At 43.2% G+C, this 24,156-nt stretch overlaps 3 protein-coding genes and 1 pseudogene across 4 annotated transcripts in view; 2 read left to right on the top strand and 2 right to left on the bottom strand.

Annotated features, from left to right (window-relative positions):
- Nucleotides 1-282: 282 nt before the first annotated feature.
- Nucleotides 283-2,984, bottom strand: LOC135550913 (nuclear envelope phosphatase-regulatory subunit 1). 2 transcript variants are annotated; one of them, XM_064982150.1, is made up of 6 exons: nt 2,893-2,984; nt 2,182-2,253; nt 1,910-1,983; nt 1,658-1,767; nt 892-946; nt 283-725 (listed from the first exon to the last, which is right to left on the bottom strand). In XM_064982150.1, exons 1-6 carry the CDS (start codon nt 2,915-2,917, stop codon nt 684-686), a joined length of 378 nt encoding a protein of 125 aa, XP_064838222.1. In that variant the 5' UTR covers nt 2,918-2,984; the 3' UTR covers nt 283-683. The 2 variants fall into 2 exon arrangements, with proteins under 2 accessions (XP_064838222.1, XP_064838214.1); XM_064982142.1 differs by having other exon boundaries at nt 2,881-2,977.
- Nucleotides 2,985-3,131: 147 nt separating this feature from the next.
- Nucleotides 3,132-4,630, bottom strand: LOC135550907 (arylamine N-acetyltransferase, pineal gland isozyme NAT-10-like). The gene is made up of 2 exons (XM_064982127.1): nt 4,499-4,630; nt 3,132-4,226 (listed from the first exon to the last, which is right to left on the bottom strand). The coding sequence occupies exon 2, from the start codon at nt 4,218-4,220 to the stop codon at nt 3,348-3,350; it is 873 nt and encodes a 290-aa protein (XP_064838199.1). The 5' UTR covers nt 4,221-4,226; nt 4,499-4,630; the 3' UTR covers nt 3,132-3,347.
- A 2,449-nt stretch (nt 4,631-7,079) lies between these two features.
- LOC135550899 (short-chain dehydrogenase/reductase family 42E member 1-like) lies at nt 7,080-9,397 on the top strand (annotated as a pseudogene).
- Nucleotides 9,398-9,985: 588 nt separating this feature from the next.
- LOC135550892 (Wilms tumor protein 1-interacting protein homolog) overlaps nt 9,986-24,156 on the top strand; it is a 35,001-nt gene continuing 20,830 nt past the window's right edge. The window contains exon 1 of the mRNA XM_064982105.1: nt 9,986-11,952. Coding sequence (XP_064838177.1) covers nt 10,437-11,952 — 1,516 coding nt within the window. The 5' untranslated portion in view covers nt 9,986-10,436. The remainder of the gene's footprint in view (nt 11,953-24,156) is intronic.

The raw sequence follows: 24,156 nt of genomic DNA, 5'->3' as shown, positions 1-24,156 counted from the left end.
TGTCGCAAAGACGAGACCAGGGCACCGTTTTCAGCTTCATAGATTAATTATTCTACTCCCTTCTTCGAAATAACTATCGGTCGAACATGGCTGGAAAACCACAAACGAATGTTCAGTGAATAGTGTTAACAATGCTTAAACGTATGAATACAATAAAAACTGTAAAGACCAAATTACACATTGAGATTTACTTTCAAACAAGTTGTATAGACATTCACAATCTGGAGCAAAAGCATAGCTGTCTACAGGTTGCAACCATATACTACAGTAAATCACAGGAAACATCTTCACACAAGTATTTATTAGGTATATAACAATTAGTTTAAAAATAGAAAGATCTCTAAAACAAAATGCATGTCATCATTAGAAATGAACATCTGAACATGGAGAATGAGTTATGTCAAAGGGTGTGTGAGCCCAGAAGCAGCTTTAAGGGCGATCGTAACACTGACTGAGATGCTGTTAAAAAGGCAGTTGATGTCCTCTCCCCTCACAATCCTTCATTAATACATAATGGAGCACATCAACATAAACACCCCTCAGTATTTCCCCAATCTCCTTCCTTCTTACGTTGTTTCAGATCCTCCAAACAGGATTCTGGTCCTTGTGTCAGTCTGTCGTTTAGTGGCAATCAACATGGTCATTAAGAACATTTTATTTCCCACCCCCCCAAGAGTTTGTGGTTATTGGATGTGTGGCCGTGGTTTGAGAATTAGTTTCCCCGTCTGTAAAAGGGACAAACTCATCAAAGTCAATACAATGCATAGATGTATAGGCAATAATTCAAAATCATACTTTTAAATGATGTAAGGGATGGCCAAAAATGTGACAGCTGGTTTGAATTGATTATGAATTAAGTTAACCTCAAAGAAGATGACTTATGCAACTTACATCATCGCAGGACATGTTGTATTCAGCTAAAACTGTCCGACAGCGAGCTGCAATACTTGGAGTGAGTTAAAGGAGAATTGTCCTATTACTGAAGTAAACCTCCATTTAAAAAAAATGTAAATGGAATGTTATAGAAGGGTCCAGACACTTTTCTTGTGATTTGGCTTGTTTTTGAGAAAAACTAACCACAATAGCAATTTCTCATTGCTTGTTGTGCAGTATCAGGGCAGATATGAACAAAATATATTTTTTTAAACATCCTTTTGGAAACAAACACACTCTCAGTATAGCGATGTATAGGATTATTAAGGCCACCAGGTCCATAGCTGTCATTTACCATCCAAACAGTATCACTACTTCCTCAATTGATTATTTTCAGTACAATGATGTAGGTATTTAGATGTTGTACAAATGAAATTGAGTAATTTCAAACTTTATCCGCAACGTTACAATCCATTTTAGTCAAGTAGCGCCGTTTCCCCCACGCAGCTGTACAGGCCGAGAGAGTACACGGACATAGCCCGCGCAGCATTTTACTGGTAGAAGAAACATCTCGAGTTGCACAAAATGGAATATAACGTTGCGGCTCAAGTTAGGAATGACACAATTGCATGTGTACAATATCTAAAGACCTGCATCACTATACTGAAAATTCTGGAAGTAGTGACAATGTTTGGATTGTAAATGACAGCTTTGGAACTGGTGGCCTTCTTCATAGTCCCACTGAGTAAAATAAGTGTGGAACTTTAAACAAGAGGAAGGATACATTGATGGTGCAACGACTCGTTTGTGTATTCCAGCAAAGAACAGAGCGATCAAAGTGATGCAGCTGATGGTGAAGAACGGATGGTTCCACAATGATGAGAAGAAAGACACCTGAGAAAGACAGCCCGAGGTACAGAGAGATTAGACAGGCAAACACACGCAACCAAACTAAAATCACAAACACACTGATCTGTGTGAAGGGTATCCTACTTTGTCACATACACAATCAAGCTGACATCACAAACACACTGACCTTCTGTGTGTCAGGGTCTATCAACCAGTTCCAGGCTCCAGTCGCCGTACAAACTGAGACCACTATTAGAATCACTGAAACAAATGTGAGATATTGATGTATATCCCCTGAAAACAAGTGGCAGAATAATGTAGGCCTGAACCCTTTACAATCAAATTCAAAATACTCAGGCTGGGAGGCCATTTACTCTTGAAATGTTAATGATTATGGTTTGACAGTAGCAATGTAGTCATTGATTATGGTTAGACAGAGTTGGGACCACAAATACTTACTTCGCCACCTCCCGGTTGCAGGTTGCAAACAGGAGACGTATTCTGTCAATCTTCTCTCAAAAGCTTTCAGATCTGCAAAAACAAGCAGTTTTTGATGTTCTTGATCAAAACCACACAGAAGGAACATACAATATGCTTTTTTTTGTGCTGTGCTTGATTGGTTTGTAACCGATGGGAGTAATCTAAAAGTAAATAAACGACTGCATTATGTTTAGTTTGGACTGGCAAAACAAGCCTATAGTTAACGACCTTCTGAGATATCCAGGTTATGAATAGAATCAATCAAATGGTCTAAAGTGTGCGTATACGTTTGCATTGGTTAACAGTTCTGGTGAGCGTGCAGCGGTGGTCTTCTGGGGCTAACAACTACCGGTATGCTAACTATTTACAGCATAGCTAGCTAGTCTGCTAATTAGTGTAGCTAACAAGCCTTTATGTGGATTTTTTTTGTACAAGTCAATGTCGAACCCCCGAGTAGGGAAATCAGCAAAAATGTAGTTTGGTATTGACGAATTTACCCATTAATGTCCTTTAAGAGAAAAGGTTAGCCTAGCTAGCTAGGTCACCGCGGCTGGCTAACAAGCGACTCAAGTGAATTGCAAAGGCACGTTTCTCACCGTGCGTTTTACTTCAAAGTGAAACTTCACTTATAATAACATGCATCATGATTTGTGAGAGAAAAAAATGGAATTTGCTTGCCATGTTGACTACCTTCGGCCTGTTCCAAGGAATTCATTGCTCTTCTCTCCGGCTGGTGGACGCGCAAGCTAGTTCTTCTGGGCAATTGGGAACAGGCGGAAACCTTAACGTGGATTGGACGATTTCGGAAAATGTACGGTGATTGGTTGAAACAAGTAACTGTTACGGCGCAACCCCTTGCACCTACTGATCCACTCTTCAGATATGATCTAAAAGTAGGTCGCAGAGACCAAATAACCATTGAATATATATTTGTTTAAAATAATGTTTATTGAGTGTTCAAAGACCGCACAATCAGCTCTGGTGAAATACATTTTTAATATTGAGAGAAAATACGAAATGTGTTTTGTATATCTCACTGATCTCGTTGTGAGGAATCTTTGGTCAATGTAGCAGCACCTAGATTTGCCAAGGCTACATTACAATTACATCACATTAAATATTACATGTTACAGGCAATCAAGTTCTTAAATAGTGTAGCCAGCTTTGTTGTTTATGGGAACCAACTTGTTTGCCAACAACACATTAAACATTTCCTTCAGCACTTTATCCACATCATCATCAGATATGTCTTTCATATCCAAAACATCAAAACCATCCTGGTTGTTGTAGGTGACCTCACTGAAGGTCCAGCCAATTAGAGCTCTAAATCCTGTAGCCGTCTGCAGTGAGCAGATGGACTTGTTGGTGAATAGAGACTTTGGATCTGTTTGAAGACAGTGGGAAGTCTCTAGGAAATGATCAAACCCACGGGGAACTAGGGTGAAGCCGTAGATCTTCTTGGTTGGGCTCTTGTCTACCAGAGGCGAGTTGGTAAAGGCCTCATTGAGAACCAGAGGTTTTCGACCAGTCTTCTCCAAGGTCCACAGGTCTCCATCTTGTATGAGACGGAAGACACCAGGGGATTGCGGCTGGTCCTTCCCGGAGACGAGCTCAAGAGGGTGCCATATTTGGGAGGAAACCCCAAAGCTCACGTCTGCAATGTAAGCAGTCCCATCAATGACCACCTTGTTGATGAGGTGAGAGTCTGTTGGCCCGAACTGGTTTATGGTGTTGTTGTAGACTCTTGAACCCAGTGTTACTGGATTATAACCCATCTCTTTTAGCACCCAAGTAAAGAGGAGGTTATTCTCACAACACCAACCCCCCCGATTGCTCCTCACAATCTTATTGAAAATCAACTCATGGTCCATAGTGATCTTCTCACCACAGTGAATGCTGAGGTTTTCAAATGGTATTGACATCACATGGAGTTTGTGGACTTGGTTCAGTGTTTCAAGGTCTGGTTTAGAAAATGGGCCGTAGAACCCGATCCTCTTGAAGTACTCTTCCAGATTCATTTTTTCCTAAGAGTTAACAAAACAAAGACACTGCATGAGGATCTGCTTTTGCAGGATTTACGACTACATATACAGAAACTGACATCCGCTAATGTCTCATTCACAATTTGTTTTTCACATAGAGTAAGATCCGCTTTGCAATTGAAACACCACCATATAGGCATTATCCTTGAATTGAAAGATACAATATTAAAGAATAGACAAAAACTTGTGATACACAAGGATACTACATGGAGGCACGGGCAGCTATATTTCATTTCCATTTGATGATTACTTACTTTCAAAGGCAGTGAAAAAGTAGCTTCTCAAAGTATTGCTTGCTGTTCAGAGTTCTTCAGGGCAAGTAGGGCAAAGCAGTTGAGCATTAAAAGAGATAAGAGTGGCTCTTGCATGACAAAAAAACAGAGCACCCTAGACTTTGCTCATGTACTGGAAAGCAAAACTAAAGTTCACGAGTGAGCCTTGCATAAGGGACCTCACTTGTAAAACACTGGAGCCTTGTGATGTGTATGGGAAGTGTTGTACATTTCAGAAATAATTACATTTTTATTTCACCTTTATTTAACCAGGTAGGCCAGTTGAGAACAAGTTCTCCTTTACAACTGCGACCTGGCCAAGATAAAGCAAAGCAGTGCGACACAAACAACAACACAGAGTTACACATGGAATAAACAAACATACAGTCAATAACACATTAGAAAAGTCTACATACAGTGTGTGCAAATTAGGTAAGATTAGGGAGGTAAGGCAATAAATAGGCCATAGTAGCGAAATAATTACAATTTAGCAATTAAACACTGGAGTGATAGATGTGCAGAAGATGAATGTGCAAGTAGAGATACTGGGGTACAAAGGAGCAAAAAATAAATATAACAATATGGGGATGTGGTATTTGGGTGGGCTATTTACAGATGGGCTATTTACAGGTGCAATGATCTGTAAGCTGCTCTGACAGCTGATGCTTAAAGTTAGTGAGGGAGATATGAGTCTCCAGCTTCAGTGATTTTTGCAATTCGTTCAAGTCATTGACAGCAGAGAACTGGAAGGAAAGGCGGCCAAAGTAGGAGTTGGCTTTGGGAGTGACCAGTGAGATTTACCTGCTGGACGCGTGCTACGGGTGGGTGCTGCTATGGTGACCAGGGAGCTGAGATAAGGCGGGCTTTACCAAGTAAAGACTTATAGATGACCCGGAGCCATTGGGTTTGGCGACGAATATAAAGCGAGGGCCAGCCAACGAGTGCATGCAGGTCGCAGTGGTGGGTAGTATATGGGGCTTTGGTGGAAGAACAGATGGCACTGTGATAGACTGCATCCAATTTCCATTGTGAATAAAAAATTGTTCTTAACTGACTTGCCTAGTTAAATAAAGGTCAAATAAAAAATAAAAATAAACATTCTCTACCCTGTCAATAAAAAGGAGGAGTTACCTACTACGTCAAAAGTGTAAAGTAGGAAGTTCGCGAAGCCCATCCACTGACAAGTCCTGAAACCGCTCGCAGTTCCCTTCAAGAATTTCACTAGCTCCGCCCAAGGAAGTTGTTTGTAAAATAGTAACAGCCTGTCACACCGATTAATTCATTCAAGCATTGATGCTGGACAAACGATAAGGTTGCTAAGTTAAAACGTCAAGGTAAAATCCTGTTTTCAATTGAAATTAAAGTGTTTGCTGTTCAATAGCCTGGATAACAGCCTGTATACTAGTAGAATATGGCAGCGACCTGATTGATACAGTACAGGTTTACACAACTGTCATTGTCGTACTCTTATGTAGCTAAACTAGTTTGCATCAAATGTTGCGTTCATGACCCAAATGTAGCCAAACGTCAATGTAGCATTATTAGTAATAGGCCACAATCTTACAAGTATGGCTACAGTAGACGTGACTGCAGGTTGTTGTTTGTTATACATTTTGGCACGTGTCTCTTTTACAAATTCAATACTTTAATTCATGCTCTCGCTGATGGTACTGTGTGGTGTTATTTCAAGTATATTGAACTTCAAGTTTACTTTTCAGAGAAATGGTGAAGGCGCGAATATACACGTTTTTGATGAACGGTGGCAGTGGATACTTTGGTTTCCGGTAAGCCCATCAAAATATAAATATTTTACATTATTTGTTGCCTGTACATAGTCTTCATCTTATCAATACAGAAGAGAACTTGTACATTACCAAGTGAATGTAAAAATAATTTGGTAACGGTAGTCCTAAACCCCACTAGGGGGAGTTATCATACCAGTTATTCTAATGCTGTTATTCACTGTCGTCTATTTATTCTGTGTTACATACCAAAGTGGCAGAACCTTATCACCCCATCAATTGAATCCCTGCTTACAACAAATTGTTGTGACTTACTAATGGTAGCGTCATAAGCATTGCTTAACTTGGACAGGAGCTCACCGGAGCTGAGTACCGGCACATCAAATGTTCTACTGCTTAAGCTCCTGTTCCTCTTCTAGAATATTTGCTTTAAAAGTATTGTGGAGCTCCTGCACCTAAATTATAAACAGTATTGGCACCCAAAATGAGTACCTGCACCTATTTCAGTGCAAATCAAGCACTGTTCATAAGAAGGCTAATGACTTTCCTATTTCATGTTTTAGTGTTGAACTGAACATTCCTAGAATATCCCTCACTACATGTGTAAGTCTTCCCTATATCCAATATTCCAGATTAGCATTTGCACACCAGTATTTCTACTTGCACATCATCTGCACATTTCACTCCAGTGTTAATTGGCTAAATTGTAATTACTATGCTACTATGGCCTATTTATTGCCTTACCTCCTCATGCCATTTGCACACACTGTATATAGACTTTCTTTTTTTCTATTGTGTTATTGACTGTATGCTTGTTTATTCCATGTGTATCTCTGTGTTGTTGTTTGTGTCATTCTGTTTGATATGAGCCCACCCAGCCTAGAGGTTCCAGAGGGCATTGTGTTCCTAAAGGGAGAGATTTGTGAATATGCTCAGGTGGAGAATGGCGGTCACTGGCATGGACTGTGTTTTCCACAGCTCCTACGGCATGTCTGTCAGGGACCAGCTAAACAGGAAGCTGATTGAAGAGGTGAATGTCCAGGGCACAGAGCATGTCATCAGGGCCTGTGTAGAGGCTGGAGTCTCCAGGCTCGTCTACACCAGCACCTTCAACTTAGTGTCCGGAGGCCAAGACATTGAGGGTGGTGAAGAAAGCCTCCCCTACCTACCTCTCCATCTCCACCCTGACCACTACTCCAGAACCAAGTCGGTAGCTGAGATGGCCGTGATGAAAGCCAGTGGTACAGAGCTGAAGGACGTGACAGGTGTGTTGAGGGCCTGTGCTCTGCATCCAGCCAGTATATACGGGCCTGGCGAGCAGAGGCACCTGCCCAGGATCGTTGGGTACATAGAGAAGGGGATATTCAGGTTTGTGTATGGAGATCCAAGAAGTTTAGTGGAGTTTGTCCATGTAGACAACCTGGTGTCTGCACACAAACTGGCTGCAGAGGCTCTGATGTCAGAGCACCAGCACCGCTCTGCTGGACAGGCATACTTCATCTCAGACGGAAGACCTGTCAACAACTTTGAGTTCTTCAGACCTCTGGTAGGGGTTTGAGTTACTCTTTCCCGAAATTACGTCTAGCCCTCTCTCTCATTTACTTTGTTACATTCCTCACTGAGATGATTCACCATCTCTTCGGCCCGATCTATAACTTCCAGCCTCTGCTCACACGCACAGAGGTGTATAAGATCGTTGTGACGCATGATGAAGCCCAAGGCCAAGCTGGGTTATGAGCCCTAGGAGTATAACCTGGAGGAGGTTGTGCAGTGGTTCAAGAGTAAACCTAGGGGTTCACTTCTCCAGCGACTGATGCTAGATGTTCTTCTATTAGTAGCTCTGGCCCTCTCATACCTCCCAGTGGTTGGCAGTTAATCAGCAGGCAGTAATAAAGTGATACATCTCAATGGCACATTTTAAATGTTGAAACTTGTTCTATACCAGTGGTGATGGATTGTTTGGTTCTCCTTTTATTAATTACAATGTACAGTTTGTAATAAAATAAAAAATCATATTATTAACCAGAATTAGACCTGTTCAAAATAAAGACCACATTCCCTTAATAAATGTCCATGAATGTGTTTTGTGTAAATTCCAACAATATATGTACCTAGTTAGATATAGTATAGCTAACTTTAGTCTTATATTGACAATTGTTGGACACAATGCATTTTGTTTTTGGCAGGGTTTTTAAAGCCAGAATGGAATGTTTGTTTTAATTTGTGCCTGTCCATGGAAGTACCTGACCATAGTCCACTAGTCAAATGCAGTATTTGCATAAGGATTTTCTAAACTTGATTATGTATAAGAGACATCTCTTGGTGCAGATGTCTGTTGGTACAAACAACATTTGGTCCCACTTTAAATGAAGTACAACTTATAAAGGCTTTTTAAAGCATACATAAAGACTTCATAAGCACTACATAAATGCTTCAAAAATCATCTATAAGCATATGTCATAAAGGGTGACATAATTCCCACTGTAGGGTGAATTATGTTTATACACCATTTAATCAGTATTTTTTTATTTAAGCTTTATTTAACTCGGCAGGTCAGTTAAGAACAAATTATTATTGACAATGACTGCCTATCAAGGAACAATGGGTTAACTGTTTTGTTCAGGGGCAGAACGATTTTTACCTTGTCTGCTCCGGGATTCGATCCAGAAACCTTTCAGTTACTGGCTCAACTCTCTAACCACCCTGATGACATACGCTTATAGATGATTTGTGACGCATTTTATGTAGTGCTTATGAAGCCTTTATGTATGCTATTTAAAACCCTTTATAAGTTGTACTTCATTTAAAGTGGGACCCGACATTTACTTTGGTTTTGTTTTTACATCTCAATTGAAGATGGTAATAAGAAATATGACGAACAATGTATTGTAATGTTTAACAGAAGATTTTATGTATATTTTATACTGTGTAACTTGGAAATGTTTCATGATGTCAATGTGTGATATATTTTATCAGGCCTGCTGCTGAATTCCTAACCTTTCTGGTTGTTTTGTGACCAAATCCTAATGGGGATCAATACTTTGGTGGTATTTATAATAACATTTTCTATAAGGGATATTTTTATTTTATTTTAGTTGGATAATGTTCTCATATTATAGAATAAAATTACATGACTGACCAGCCTGTGATTTGTGTTTCTAATGAGTTGCACAAAGTAATAAGCTAACTTCATTATACATTTGGGACAAGTCTTAGCTTAATCATCACATATTATATAAACTTTTTTGTATCTTATAAAACATCAATGTTTTTGAGACAATGCAATATTTTTCTGTCAAGAATTAAAATCATAGATGCGAGTCATGCGACAAGTGAGAGCTGCATAATCTTGGTGGCAAAAGCCCTATCAACAGATATACAGAAGAGAAGCCTTCCCTGCATTCGGCATCTAAACTGTAATACATTGTGTTCAGCATCCTCTAGAAACAATCCATTCTAAATTCAGTGAAGCTGTTTCTGTCCCGACACCGAAAAGGCCAAATGAAATTGGGCCAGGTGAGACTGGTCTTTTGTGCAGTTTTTTTTAAGGCTGAGATGAATACAGCCGTACTCTCTAGGGACTACTCTTTTTCAAACTCAGGCACCCCCTTGCTGAGTTGGTCGCAATCATTGTTTCGCTCCAGCATTAACCACATTCCAGAGAGGCGGAGTGCACCCCGTCCACTTCCTCGCATTCCTTCTCCACAAACGAGTCCCTTGCGCTAAATTGTGTTTAAAACGTGTTTTGGCGCACTCTGTGTCTTTTAATATGTAAGATGTGGCTGTTAGTGGTGTATTGCAATATTTTCTCAACCTCAAATTTACATTTGAGACTCTTTTGGAAAACTGGAGAAAAACTGACAAGGGAAAATTCCTCCGCGCAGCGCGCCATTGACTGTAAAGACCTTTCAACTTAACAAAAACTGAAGTTGACAAACGTATCCTGACGTTGAAACTTTGTTGTAAGGGTTTATATTTTCGAAGAAAAAGATCATGCACTGCTCCGAGATTTCCAAGCACACTGGCCGTTCAGCAAACAGGCGACGATGCCTGGATTGAGCCTGCGTTTTGTTATGATTTCCAAGTGAAATGCAATTACTGCTATCTCTCACTCGGTAGTCGGTTTGTGGACTAGTGCGCTTTTTCTCTGAACTTGTTCGTCGCCTCCGGAGCAAACCATGGATCACTATGAGGAAGATTTGGGACTCCGGGCGAGTAAATTAATGGAGGACCTTTCCTTATATGAAGCATACAAGGATGGAATGTACAGTTCAAGGAGAGACATGGTTATCAACCCCGATTTGGATTTTTCGTCTCCAACGATACCCGAGCAGAAAAGTAAGACGATGAATGGCAGCTCTGCGCCTCACCAACAGATACACAGCGTTGAGAATTACATGCCTGGGAATAAAGTGTACACTGCGGCTCCCGTGCGCGCGGTGAATGGCAACAGAGCCGTTCCTGTGGATTATTGCACCCCTCAAAGAGACACAGTTTATCCTAATGAAGATAGCTATTGCACCAAATCCGAAATTGCTTTGCCGTGTTATAGCGGCGCGTCCGAGCGGCACAGGAGGTACTCATTGGAGGTGCAGGGGTATAGGTACAGCACTGGTAGCGCGTACGATGGAGTGGTTTTGAACAAGCCAGTACCCTCACCTGGCAACAGATGCAACAGTATTTGTATTACCACCAACCACGACGGCAGATACAATGCAACCAGCCCGCGGTCCAGTTTCGTATCCTCCCTCTCCTCCCAGGAGCAAAGCAAACATGCAAGCCCGAGGTCGAGCATCAGTAGCCCGCGCACGAGTCTGTTGGTACCCGGGCAAGACAAGTACACTAGTCCCAGGTCCAGTCTGGTACACTGTGAAGGGAGCAGTGCCCTCAGCCCCCGGTCTAGCTATGCAAGTACAGCCAGCGACACAAGTAAACATTCCAGCCCAAGGGCCAGTCTGAACAGCTATGACTGCTGCAGTAAGCCCAGCAGTAACCGCACCAGCGGCATCAGTATGGGCTACGACCAAAGGCACATCAGCCCCAGGTCCAGCACAGCGAGCCAGTATTCTTGTACCACCAGTCCACGCTCTAGCTATTCAGATTCGCGTTACATGCCTGTGGGGAACCATGATCTGGAGGTGGCAGTTTTGCATGGCATGCCGGTGGCCAGTCCCCGGTCAAGCATCTGCAGCCAGGAAGGGTGCGCAAGACCCGGGACAATAGCTAACTGCGTCGTTAGTCCCCGGTCCAGTATCTCCAGTCACAGTTCCAGAAGTTCCCGGAGCTCCAGGGGATCTATGAGCACCTACCCAGATCTCCAACTGCCTTCACCCAGGTCCTCAATGCTGGCGACTGGTTTGCAGGAGGATATACTAACACAAGATTGTGGCGATACCAACGGTGCTCATAGTCGTATCCATCTCCAAGCGCTCTCTGGGATGCCAGAGGCCCTGCCACAGCATGCACCACAACAGTCAACCCAGGCAGGGATGAACACAGAGGCGACCGCTGGATCACCATCATCTTCTTATGGGCTCCATACGAAAACTCCAGCCTCAGGGCAGAGGTTTAAACTACCTTACCAGGTGACCCCATGCCGGGAAAGTGGCCCAAGCCAAGCAGAAAGGAGTCTGGAAGCACTCACCTTGGAGCTGGAGAAGGAGTTAGAAATGCACATGAAAAAAGAATACTTTGGTAAGTGTAACTCCTCCTATGAACACTTGATTATAAGGAACAGTATGAGAGTGCAATGAAGTGAGAATAAAGCTTTAAAGTAGAAAAACAAAAAATGAAATGAAACAATATTTTGATTGATCTTGGCATATCTTTTTTTAGACTACTTGTAAACTTATGACAGCTCGCTAAACATGTCTCAATAAGAGGTCAGAATTAGGCTATTATTTCTCAAAGTCAAATGAATTAGTCAGGTAAAAATGTAAAAGGGCCAGACTAGATCCTCCACGTTCCATGTGTTTGGTGGTCTGATAATAACCCTCATGGTTATGAACTTGAACTCTGGTGCCCTGTGGTCCATACATGTGTGGAAGATAAGTCAATTGATGGGCTTCACTGGGTTACTTCATCTTCAGCTGGGTCACTAACCTCATTATAGCTGAGCACATGTTCATTGGCACAACACAGGTCAGGCCATGGAGATTTGGAAACATTTTCAATCATAACGCCTCTCATTTTATTGCTAGACAAAAACATCTCATTACCTGTTCTAGTTGATTTGCCTAATAAATATTTTCCCTGTGATAATGTGTTTACACTGGGGATAATTTGAGTTTATTTGAAGCATGGGTTTTACTGAGAGTAGTGCAAAAACTAACATACATTTTTCAAGTTTAAGAATATTACCTTCACATTACATTTTGTGTTGTCATAATATTTGGTGTGTTTGGTGTCGTGGGAGGCTGAGGTGGCGTAAGGCTAACTGGAGCATTAACTGAGTGATTAGGCCCATTTTGTCCATGGAGCCAGCTGACCACTGATTGGTCAAATAGTGTTGTGGCCTGGCCACAGCAGCCCTGCCACTGATCAGTCAGAACTGGCTGGTGACGCCTGAGGTAGCCCTTTGCCTCAAGTCCTTGGGTGTTTTGTGAGGTGATGTGGGGGTTGGGGGAATGTTGTCCCGAGAGCTACTGGGGATCCCTTTCATTATAAAATCACAGTCCTGATCATCATCTCCATACCTTGCACAGCAAGTGTAATAATAATAGTGTAAGAACATAGTAATAACAGCCTAACTACATTACATATTGACATAACTGAGGGATTTTCATATGTGTAACAAGTCAGGTGTTATTAATTGTTGTTACTCATGTTACTACAAAGCAGCTATTTTGTAGTGCTAAGTAAATCCATTGTTTACAATTCCAGTGTAGTTGTGGAGCTTGTACATGTTGTCTATTAATCGTTATGCTGTAGTTAAAAGTGGGCGTTGAACACGACTTCAGCCTAGCTTCACTGAGCTTTGTTGTCATCTCATCTAGTGGCTGGTTGCAACCTTAACAACTAACATGTATTCTATAATGCCAACAAATACTCCCTCTGTGGCAGATAAGAGTGGCTTTTGCAGGAAAATACACATTTCTGTTTTGGCAGAGCTAACGTTTACACAGCGCTGAGTAGGACTGAATGGAACCTTCTGTTCTGTCCCAGGGAGCGGAGTAGATACCCTTCAGTGATTCAGTGGTCTTGCTGCTTGGTGAAAACGCCCAGCCATACGGCCAATGCAGCGGGCATTCTCTGAAAGACTTCTCTCTCTGCTGTTTCTCTCTGTGTTATCCTCAAGATGCATTTTTTTCTCCATGAGTGCTCTGAGCTGTAACTTTTTTGCAACATATTCCCTCCCTGAGACTTTAAATCATTGTTTTTGAAGGGGTAAACTCTCTCCTCCCACAGGAAAAGAAGGGAGAATCTATTCACCTATTGAATGTGCTGATGGACAAATGGCTGCGGGTCTGAGAACAGAACAGTGGTTTGATTTTGTTTTCCTCCAGTGCGCTGGCTGGCTCAGAGTGATGCTGAGACGGCTGTTCATTTGTCACAGAGGAGCAGGTGAGAGCTGTAGAATGTAGCAGACAGAAGCCCCTCACAGTACGCTGGGCAGAGAGAGAGAGAGAGAGAGAGAGACACACGCACACACACACACACACACAGCTCTGTTTCCGTGGCGACAGTGGAGAAATTGATCGCCCGGGCTTTGAGGTCTGTGCTGTCACACTGCGTTGCTCTGCTCTGTGCTCTGCCTCACTGCAGGCCCCTGTGTGGCCTCTGTTTGTTGTGGTGGCGAAGGAGCTGTGAATCAACAGCTGGCCCGGGACAGACCAGCATTGAGGCTTCCAGAGCAAAGCGGCCCCGCCCCCAGCCCGCCCCCCGCCCAGACTCCCCCCACCCGCGAAGCCCTTCATTAACCAGCCAGTGGGGAGTCGGGCAGCACCAGACACTTGGCACACGATCTTGGCTCGCTGGCCAGACATGGCGGTCGGGGGTCAAGTCTGATCACCTGCTCAGAATAATAATGACGGTATAGTAATGCTACATGGTTGACTCAGAAAGGGTTTGGTCAACTTTTACTGTGTTGGTGGTGGTGTCAGTCACCCCAACTCTCAACTCTCACTGCAGCCGCTCTGGAGGGCAGTCTGAGCTACAATGTATGGCTTAGAGCTAAATGGAGCAGATGCAGTTGCTCTTTTGACAAATACACTTATGAATACACAAAACACATAGGCAGCCAAATGTTTTAGGGTCATTGGTAACTCTTGTGTCAGTTGATACGTGAACATAGCTCACATTAATGATACATGTTCATGATGCATTAGCTTAATCACAAATTCACTCTCATTAGTGAAGTATGAGTATTTTACCTCCCTATCATGAATATGGGAAGTGTTTAGAGTGCTGCCATTACCCTTCCAACAATAGACCATGAGTAGAGAGAACAAACACACTGTCCCTGGCCTGCCTGAACAACAACAGAACACAGCATAATCGCTTAAATATTGTGAGAGATTTTCAGACAGCGTTTCTGCCTCATTTCCGGTTTTATGCCATTTCTCAAACATCTAGGTTTTGGACAAACATTGCAGGCAGCTGTACATCAACATAATGATTTCAAGTACACAAACAAATTGAATGTTACTATTTCTTATTAGTTCCATTCTTGCTTATGTAGCCTAATAGTGTGTTTCATATGTCCCCAACAGTGGTGTACTGCTATTCCTTTAGGTGAGGGAGTGCAAACAAAATCATGTAAATGACATTATTTACTCAATCAAAGTTTGTACCCACAGATGTAGCCAATTTAATGGCCTATCATTATAGAATATGCATAACATGCATTCTCCAATTGCAACATCTGCCTTTGCCTAACCATATTGTGCAAAAGAAAATGTTATAATTTTAATGCTCTCAAACCAAAGTTAGGCATAGGCTACCTCATTTCAAATAGGCCATCATCTCTGTCCATCATGAATGTTTATTCTTCACATTTTACAGCTGAAACGTCCGAACTGCATCTCCATGCCAATCATTTGTTTGATCTCAATCAGTTTCATGGGAATATGGTATTCGAGCTTCTTGAATTAGCCTACTGTTTTATGAGCCAATTAGAGTAGATTGTGTAAACAAACTATTAGCCTACTGTTTTATGAGCGAATTAGAGTAGATTGTGGTAACAAACTATTAGCCTTGTATTTTGTTTCAATCACAGGGTACAGTGCCTTGCGAAAGAATTCGGCCCCCTTGAACTTTGCGACCTTTTGCCACATTTCAGGCTTCAAACATAAAGATATAAAACTGTATTTTTTTGTGAAGAATCAACAACCAGTGGGACACAATCATGAAGTGGAATGACATTTATTGGATATTTCAAACTTTTTTAACAAATCAAAAACTGAAAAATTGGGCATGCAAAATTATTCAGCCCCCTTAAGTTAATATTTTGTAGCGCCACCTTTTGCTGCGATTACAGCTGTAAGTTGCTTGGGGTATGTCTCTATCAGTTTTGCACATCGAGAGACTGAAATTTTTTCCCATTCCTCCTTGCAAAACAGCTCGAAGTCAGTGAGGTTGGATGGAGAGCATTTGTGAACAGCAGTTTTCAGTTCTTTCCACAGATTCTCGATTGGATTCAGGTCTGGACTTTGACTTGGCCATTCTAACACCTGGATATGTTTATTTTTGAACCATTCCATTGTAGATTCTGCTTTATGTTTTGGATCATTGTCTTGTTGGAAGACAAATCTCCGTCCCAGTCTCAGGTCTTTTGCAGACTCCATCAGGTTTTCTTCCAGAATGGTCCTGTATTTGGCTCCATCCATCTTCCCATCATTTTTAACCATCTTCCCTGTCCCTGCTGAAGAAAAGCAGGCCCAAACCATGATGCTGCCACCACCATGTTTGACAGTGGGAATGGTGTGTTCAAGGTGATGAGCTGTGTTGCTTTTACGCCAAACATAACGTTTTGCATTGTTGCCAAAAAGTTCAATTTTGGTTTCATCTGACCAGAGCACCTTCTTCCACATGTTTGGTGTGTCTCCCAGGTGGCTTGTGGCAAACTTTAAATGACACTTTTTATGGATATCTTTAAGAAATGGCTTTCTTCTTGTCACTCTTCCATAAAGGCCAGATTTGTGCAATATACGACTGATTGTTGTCCTATGGACAGAGTCTCCCACCTCAGCTGTAGATCTCTGCAGTTCATCCAGAGTGATCATGGGCCTCTTGGCTGCATCTCTGATCAGTCTTCTCCTTGTATGAGCTGAAAGTTTAGAAGGACGGCCAGGTATTGGTAGATTTGCAGTGGTCTGATACTCCTTCCATTTCAATATTATCACTTGCACAGTGCTCCTTGGGATGTTTGAAGCTTGGGAAATCTTTTTGTATCCAAATCCGGCTTTAAACTTCTTCACAACAATATCTCGGACCTGCCTGGTGTGTTCCTTGTTCTTCATGATGCTCTCTGCGCTTTTAACGGACCTCTGAGACTATCACAGTGCAGGTGCATTTATACGGAGACTTGATTACACACAGGTGGATTGTATTTATCATCATTAGTCATTTAGGTCAACATTGGATCATTCAGAGATCCTCACTGAACTTCTGGAGAGAGTTTGCTGCACTGAAAGTAAAGGGGCTGAATAATTTTGCACGCCCAATTTTTCAGTGTTTGATTTGTTAAAAAAGTTTGAAATATCCAATAAATGTCGTTCCACTTCATGATTGTGTCCCACTTGTTGTTGATTCTTCACAAAAAAATACAGTTTTATATCTTTATATTTGAAGCCTGAAATGTGGCAAAAGGTCGCAAAGTTCTAGGGGGCCGAATACTTTCGCAAGGCACTGTTCTATTTGTAACAATAGTAATAAGTGTTGACTATTTGGTGTAGGCTACAGATCTTGATGAGATTTCATTTTAAGCAATTCGTAGTGTTGAAAGGAAAACGCCAGGAGCACACAATGATCTTAAAGTAGTTAAACCAACTTGTGGTGCTGAAGGATAGCTCCTCCATTTGGCCAGTTCAGGAACAATACTACGTGGTGTAGCTATTTGGTTATTGCCTAATGTAAAAACAAATACTTAGCTTAATATCATTGCACTGCTTGCGAGGAGAGCTTTATTGCGAGTAGGCATTTCATTGTATTGTGTAGCTTACATGCTCTATTATAAATTAACGTTGATTTGATTTGCTTGAACACAATACAATATACCCTATTACAGAATAAAAGAAAACAGAGAGGTGAACTATCAATTCATGTAATTTATTTGCATAGATTGAACATATTCATATCAATTGACCAAGTAGTGAACATAAATCATTACTATGTAGAATTTTTTAAACCACCATAAAATCAAGCTTTTAGTGTGATGTATTCATGCATCACAATAAACTACAACCTAAATGCATTATTATCTCAAACTTGGCCCAATTCACAGTTCCTATTGCCCATCCTAACATACCAAGCTAGAATGAGCCCTGCGTCTCAACTAATAGCCAATGTAGGCTAAGTATCCCAAGCAGGTCTACAGCAACTTCAACATCGTTCAATGTCAGGCTCTCAGGCTTTGCGGTGGCCACTCTAGTTTGGGTGTCCTTGGCAGAACGATGTTGGTCTAACCAAGTGGTCACATTTCGTTCTGGGTTCCACTGCGCAGAGGGGGTCCGTGGAGTTTTATGAACATCAAGGCAGACACACACAAGGAAATGTTGTTTTTCAACGTTTTCATTGGCCATTGTGGTCCATCCTCCGACGGGCTTCCACAGTGCACACACACAGCTTATAGTTCTTCATCATTCAAACCACCACTTACCTACCTCTAGGCTGCTATACATATTTATTTGGTTTGTCATTCTATCGTTTTTCATAGAATTTTAGTGGTAATTAAATATAATTTATTTCAAATTTATCAGAATTAATTTTCCAGAAATAGTTACACCAGCTGTGTGTATTCTCAAATTGAAAAAATTGAGGGAGCGCCACTCCTTCATGCTCCGGCAGCACTACACCCCTGGTCCCCAAAGGTGTGGAACTCTCTGAGTTATGAGCAACATCACTGAGTGTGCTACTAACGATGAAGGGCAATGTTCTTTCTTCTCCAGATGTGTCCAGTGGTGTTGTCCTGTCCTGATCACACTGGACATAATGATTTCAATTAAGAACAAATGAGACTTTTCGTGCTTAGTCCCTCTCCCTCTCTAACCCTTTCCCTCCCTAGTCCCTTCATTCATGTTCAATACTGTCCACATCCGTTTGAGAGTGCCTTTTACGCTTTACAGCAACATTTATGGGAAATCATCTCAAGTCAACTTTGCTCAAAATGTTATGAACTTTTCCTTAGTTGTAGCAAGTTCCCTATTCTATTCAGTTTTTCCTGTCAAGCTTTCCTTCCTCACGGCAAGGCTTCCACCTTGGGAGATTAAATGGACATGTACTTGGCGGTCTGCACATAGACATATACCTGGAGGTGTGCACATGGATATGTACCTGGAGGTGTGCACATGGACATGTACCTGGAGGTCTGCACATGGACATGTACCTGGAGGTGTGCACATGGACATGTACCTGGCGGTGTGCACATGGACATGTACCTGGAGGTCTGCACATGGACATGTACCTGGCGGTGTGCACATAGACATATACCTGGAGGTGTGCACATGGACATGTACCTGGCGGTGTGCACATGGACATGTACCTGGAGGTGTGCACATGGACATGTACCTGGCGGTGTGCACATAGACATATACCTGGAGGTGTGCACATGGACATGTACCTGGCGGTGTGCACATGGATATGTACCTGGAGGTCTGCACATGGACATGTACCTGGCGGTGTGCACATGGACATGTACCTGGAGGTCTGCACATGGACATGTACCTGGAGGTCTGCACATGGACATGTACCTGGCGGTGTGCACATGGACATGTACCTGGCGGTGTGCACATGGACATGTACCTGGAGGTCTGCACATGGACATGTACCTGACGGTGTGCACATAGACATATACCTGGAGGTGTGCACATGGACATGTACCTGGCGGTGTGCACATGGACATGTACCTGGAGGTCTGCACATGGACATGTACCTGGCGGTGTGCACATGGACATGTACCTGGCGGTGTGCACATGGACATGTACCTGGCGGTACCTGGCGGTGTGCACATGGACATGTACCTGGCGGTGTGCACATGGACATGTACCTGGCGGTGTGCACATGGACATGTACCTGGAGGTCTGCACATGGACATGTACCTGGCGGTGTGCACATGGACATGTACCTGGCGGTGTGCACATGGACATATACCTGGAGGTGTGCACATGGACATGTACCTGGCGGTGTGCACATGGACATGTACCTGGAGGTCTGCACATGGACATGTACCTGGCGGTGTGCACATAGACATATACCTGGAGGTGTGCACATGGACATGTACCTGGAGGTCTGCACATGGACATGTACCTGGCGGTGTGCACATAGACATATACCTGGAGGTGTGCACATGGACATGTACCTGGCGGTGTGCACATGGATATGTACCTGGAGGTCTGCACATGGACATGTACCTGGCGGTGTGCACATGGACATGTACCTGGAGGTCTGCACATGGACATGTACCTGGCGGTGTGCACATAGACATATACCTGGGGGTGTGCACATGGACATGTACCTGGAGGTCTGCACATGGACATGTACCTGGCGGTGTGCACATAGACATATACCTGGAGGTGTGCACATGGACATGTACCTGGCGGTGTGCACATGGATATGTACCTGGAGGTCTGCACATGGACATGTACCTGGCGGTGTGCACATGGACATGTACCTGGAGGTCTGCACATGGACATGTACCTGGAGGTCTGCACATGGACATGTACCTGGCGGTGTGCACATGGACATGTACCTGGCGGTGTGCACATGGACATGTACCTGGAGGTGTGCACATGGACATGTACCTGGTGGTGTGCACACGGACATGTGCCTGGCGGTGTGCACATGGACATGTACCTGGTGGTGTGCACATGGACATGGTCCATTGTTTTGTTTAGAATTCTGACTGAAGCTCCAGCAGGATTGTACTATAGAAGTACAGTGGAAATAAGCAAAGCCTTAAAATACAGTGGAAATAAAGTATAGTGGAAAATAAACAAAGGCAGAGAGAGAGGACAGTATTGGGGCAGTTGCTCCTATGAGTATTCAGAAGATATCAGCTCAACAAAGCCTATGAGAATGTTGCTCTACCCCACCTCATTGTCAGCATATTTCCCTGCAAACATCTCAGCACTGCTATCTGTCTCGTAGTCAGATACCATAGTAGACAGAGGAGGCTTCAGGCAAGTGCATGCGTCTGGAATGTAGCAGAATGGGATTGAGATAGCTGGAGGAGACCTTGGTCTGGAGAATGCACAATCAGCTGTGTGTGTGTGGGGGTGTTGTGATAATGACCTGCTTAGCAGAGATATCGTCAAGTGGTGGGAGTCCACATTCCCTCCAAAAATCAACCACCCTGGAGTGCAGACTCCCCCTACCTTCCCCACCTCACTATAACACATTTCAGCTCTACTCCCTGGAAGCACTTGGGCCTTGCACTCAAAGTTCAGACACTCCAAGATCAGAGACCATAGATAGCCTTTGCCTTGTAAACCTTGTGAAGACTTGTCACTGCTAGCTTCACATTTCTCCAGCCTGTATCTTCTAGGAACAGCCATCTTTTCAAAGCAGAGCAGAAGAGGTGCAAGTGTGGTACAGATGGTATAATAGAGGTGCCATTACATTTTCAGGACCTGCCATTATCAGTGCAGATTCATGTGTTTAAATTGTATGGCAGCCAACAGTTTGTCCACACTGTTCATGGAATTGTTCAAATCAAATCAAATCAAATCAAATTTATTTATATAGCCCTTCGTACATCAGCTGATATCTCAAAGTGCTGTACAGAAACCCAGCCTAAAACCCCAAACAGCAAGCAATGCAGGTGTAGAAGCACGGTGGCTAGGAAAAACTCCCTAGAAAAGCCAAAACCTAGGAAGAAACCTAGAGAGGAACCAGGCTATGTGGGGTGGCCAGTCCTCTTCTGGCTGTGCCGGGTAGAGATTATAACAGAACATGGCCAAGATGTTCAAATGTTCATAAATGACCAGCATGGTCGAATAATAATAAGGCAGAACAGTTGAAACTGGAGCAGCAGCACGGCCAGGTGGACTGGGGACAGCAAGGAGTCATCATGTCAAGTAGTCCTGGGGCATGGTCCTAGGGCCGCGGTTCAGTTGAAACTGGAGCAGCAGCACGGCCAGGTGGACTGGGGACAGCAAGGAGTCATCATGTCAGGTAGTCCTGGGGCATGGTCCTAGGGCTCAGGTCCTCCGAGAGAGAGAAGGAGAGAATTAGAGAACGCACACTTAGATTCACACAGGACACCGAATTGGACAGGAGAAGTACTCCAGATATAACAAACTGACCCCAGCCCCCGACACATAAACTACTGCAGCATAAATACTGAAGGCTGAGACAGGAGGGGTCAGGAGACACTGTGGCCCCACCCGAGGACACACCCCGGACAGGGCCAAACAGGAAGGATATAACCCCACCCACTATGCCAAAGCACAGCCCCCACACCACTAGAGGGATATCTTCAACCACCAACTTACCATCCTGAGACAAAGCTGAGTATAGCCCGCAAAGATCTCCGCCACGGCACAACCCAAGGGGGGGCGCCAACCCAGACAGGATGACCACATCAGTGAATCAACCCACTCAGGTGACGCACCCCCTCAGGGACGGCATGAGAGAGCCCCAGCAAGCCAGTGACTCAGCCCCTGTAATAGGGTTAGAGGCAGAGAATCCCAGTGGAAAGAGGGGAACCGGCCAGGCAGAGACAGCAAGGGTGGTTCGTTGCTCCAGAGCCTTTCCGTTCACCTTCCCACTCCTGGGCCAGACTACACTCAATCATATGACCCACTGAAGAGATGAGTCTTCAGTAAAGACTTAAAGGTTGAGACCGAGTTTGCGTCTCTGACATGGGTAGGCAGACCGTTCCATAAAAATGGAGCTCTATAGGAGAAAGCCCTGCCTCCAGCTGTTTGCTTAGAAATTCTAGGGACAATTAGGAGGCCTGCGTCTTGTGACCGTAGCGTACGTGTAGGTATGTACGGCAGGACCAAATCAGAGAGATAGGTAGGAGCAAGCCCATGCAATGCTTTGTAGGTTAGCAGTAAAACCTTGAAATCAGCCCTTGCTTTGACAGGAAGCCAGTGTAGGGAGGCTAGCACTGGAGTAATATGATCAAATTTTTTGGTTCTAGTCAGGATTCTAGCAGCCGTATTTAGCACTAACTGAAGTTTATTTAGTGCTTTATCCGGGTAGCCGGAAAGTAGAGCATTGCAGTAGTCTAACCTAGAAGTGACAAAAGCATGGATTAATTTTTCTGCATCATTTTTGGACAGAAAGTTTCTGATTTTTGCAATGTTACGTAGATGGAAAAAAGCTGTCCTTGAAATGGTCTTGATATGTTCTTCAAAAGAGAGATCAGGGTCCAGAGTAACGCCGAGGTCCTTCACAGTTTTATTTGAGATGACTGTACAACCATTAAGATTAATTGTCAGATTCAACAGAAGATCTCTTTGTTTCTTGGGACCTAGAACAAGCATCTCTGTTTTATCCGAGTTTAAAAGTAGAAAGTTTGCTGCCATCCACTTCCTTATGTCTGAAACACATGCTTCTAGCGAGGGCAATTTTGGGGCTTCACCATGTTTCATTGAAATGTACAGCTGTGTATCATCCGCATAGCAGTGAAAGTTAACATTATGTTTTCGAATAACATCCCCAAGAGGTAAAATATATAGTGAAAACAACAGCGGTCCTAAAACGGAACCTTGAGGAACACCGAAATTTACAGTTGATTTGTCAGAGGACAAACCATCCACAGAGACAAACTGATATCTTTCCGACAGATAAGATCTAAACCAGGCCAGAACTTGACCGTGTAGACCAATTTGGGTTTCCAATCTCTCCAAAAGAATGTGGTGATCGATGGTATCAAAAGCAGCACTAAGGTCTAGGAGCACGAGGACAGATGCAGAGCCTCGGTCCGATGCCATTAAAATGTCATTTACCACCTTCACAAGTGCCGTCTCAGTGCTATGATGGGGTCTAAAACCAGACTGAAGCATTTCATATACATTGTTTGTCTTCAGGAAGGCAGTGAGTTGCTGAGCAACAGCCTTTTCTAAGATTTTTGAGAGGAATGGAAGATTCGATATAGGCCGATAGTTTTTTATATTTTCTGGGTCAAGGTTTGGCTTTTTCAAGAGAGGCTTTATTACTGCCACTTTTAGTGAGTTTGGTACACATCCGGTGGATAGAGAGCCGTTTATTATGTTCAACATAGGGGCCAAGCACAGGAAGCAGCTCTTTCAGTAGTTTAGTTGGAATAGGGTCCAGTAAGCAGCTTGAAGGTTTAGAGGCCATGATTATTTTCATCATTGTGTCAAGAGATATAGTACTAAAACACTTGAGCGTCTCTCTTGATCCTAGGTCCACGCAGAGTTGTGCAGACTCAGGACAACTGAGCTTTGAAGGAATACGCAGATTTAAGGAGGAGTCTGTAATTTGCTTTCTAATAATCATAATTTTTTCCTCAAAGAAGTTCATGAATTTATCACTGCTAAAGTGAAAGTCATCCTCTCTTGGGGAATGCTGCTTTTTAGTTAGCTTTGCGACCGTATCAAAAAGGAATTTTGGATTGTTCTTATTGTCCTCAATTAAGTTAGAAAAATAGGATGATCGAGCAGCAGTAAGGGCTCTTCGGTACTGCACGGTACTGTCTTTCCAAGCTAGACGGAAGACTTCCAGTTTGGTGTGGCGCCATTTCCGTTCCAATTTTCTGGAAGCTTGCTT

The sequence above is a fragment of the Oncorhynchus masou genome, chromosome 1, assembly GCF_036934945.1.
Source record: "Oncorhynchus masou masou isolate Uvic2021 chromosome 1, UVic_Omas_1.1, whole genome shotgun sequence".
Taxonomy (NCBI): Eukaryota; Metazoa; Chordata; class Actinopteri; order Salmoniformes; family Salmonidae; genus Oncorhynchus; species Oncorhynchus masou.
Note: the sequence above shows the minus strand (reverse complement) of the source record. Positions and strands in the feature narration are given on the sequence as shown.

Coding starts and splice junctions, on each gene's coding strand:
- LOC135550907 (XM_064982127.1), bottom strand. CDS start 4,220: ATGAATCTGGAAGAGTACTTCAAGAGGATCGGGTTCTACGGCCCATTT.
- LOC135550913 (XM_064982142.1), bottom strand. CDS start 2,917: ATGAATTCCTTGGAACAGGCCGAAGGTAGTCAACATG. Junction 1,768..1,909: donor TAGACCCTGACACACAGAAG/GTCAGTGTGTTT, acceptor TGTCTTTCTCAG/GTGTCTTTCTTCTCATCATT. Junction 947..1,657: donor CGAGTCGTTGCACCATCAAT/GTATCCTTCCTC, acceptor ACTCACTCCAAG/TATTGCAGCTCGCTGTCGGA.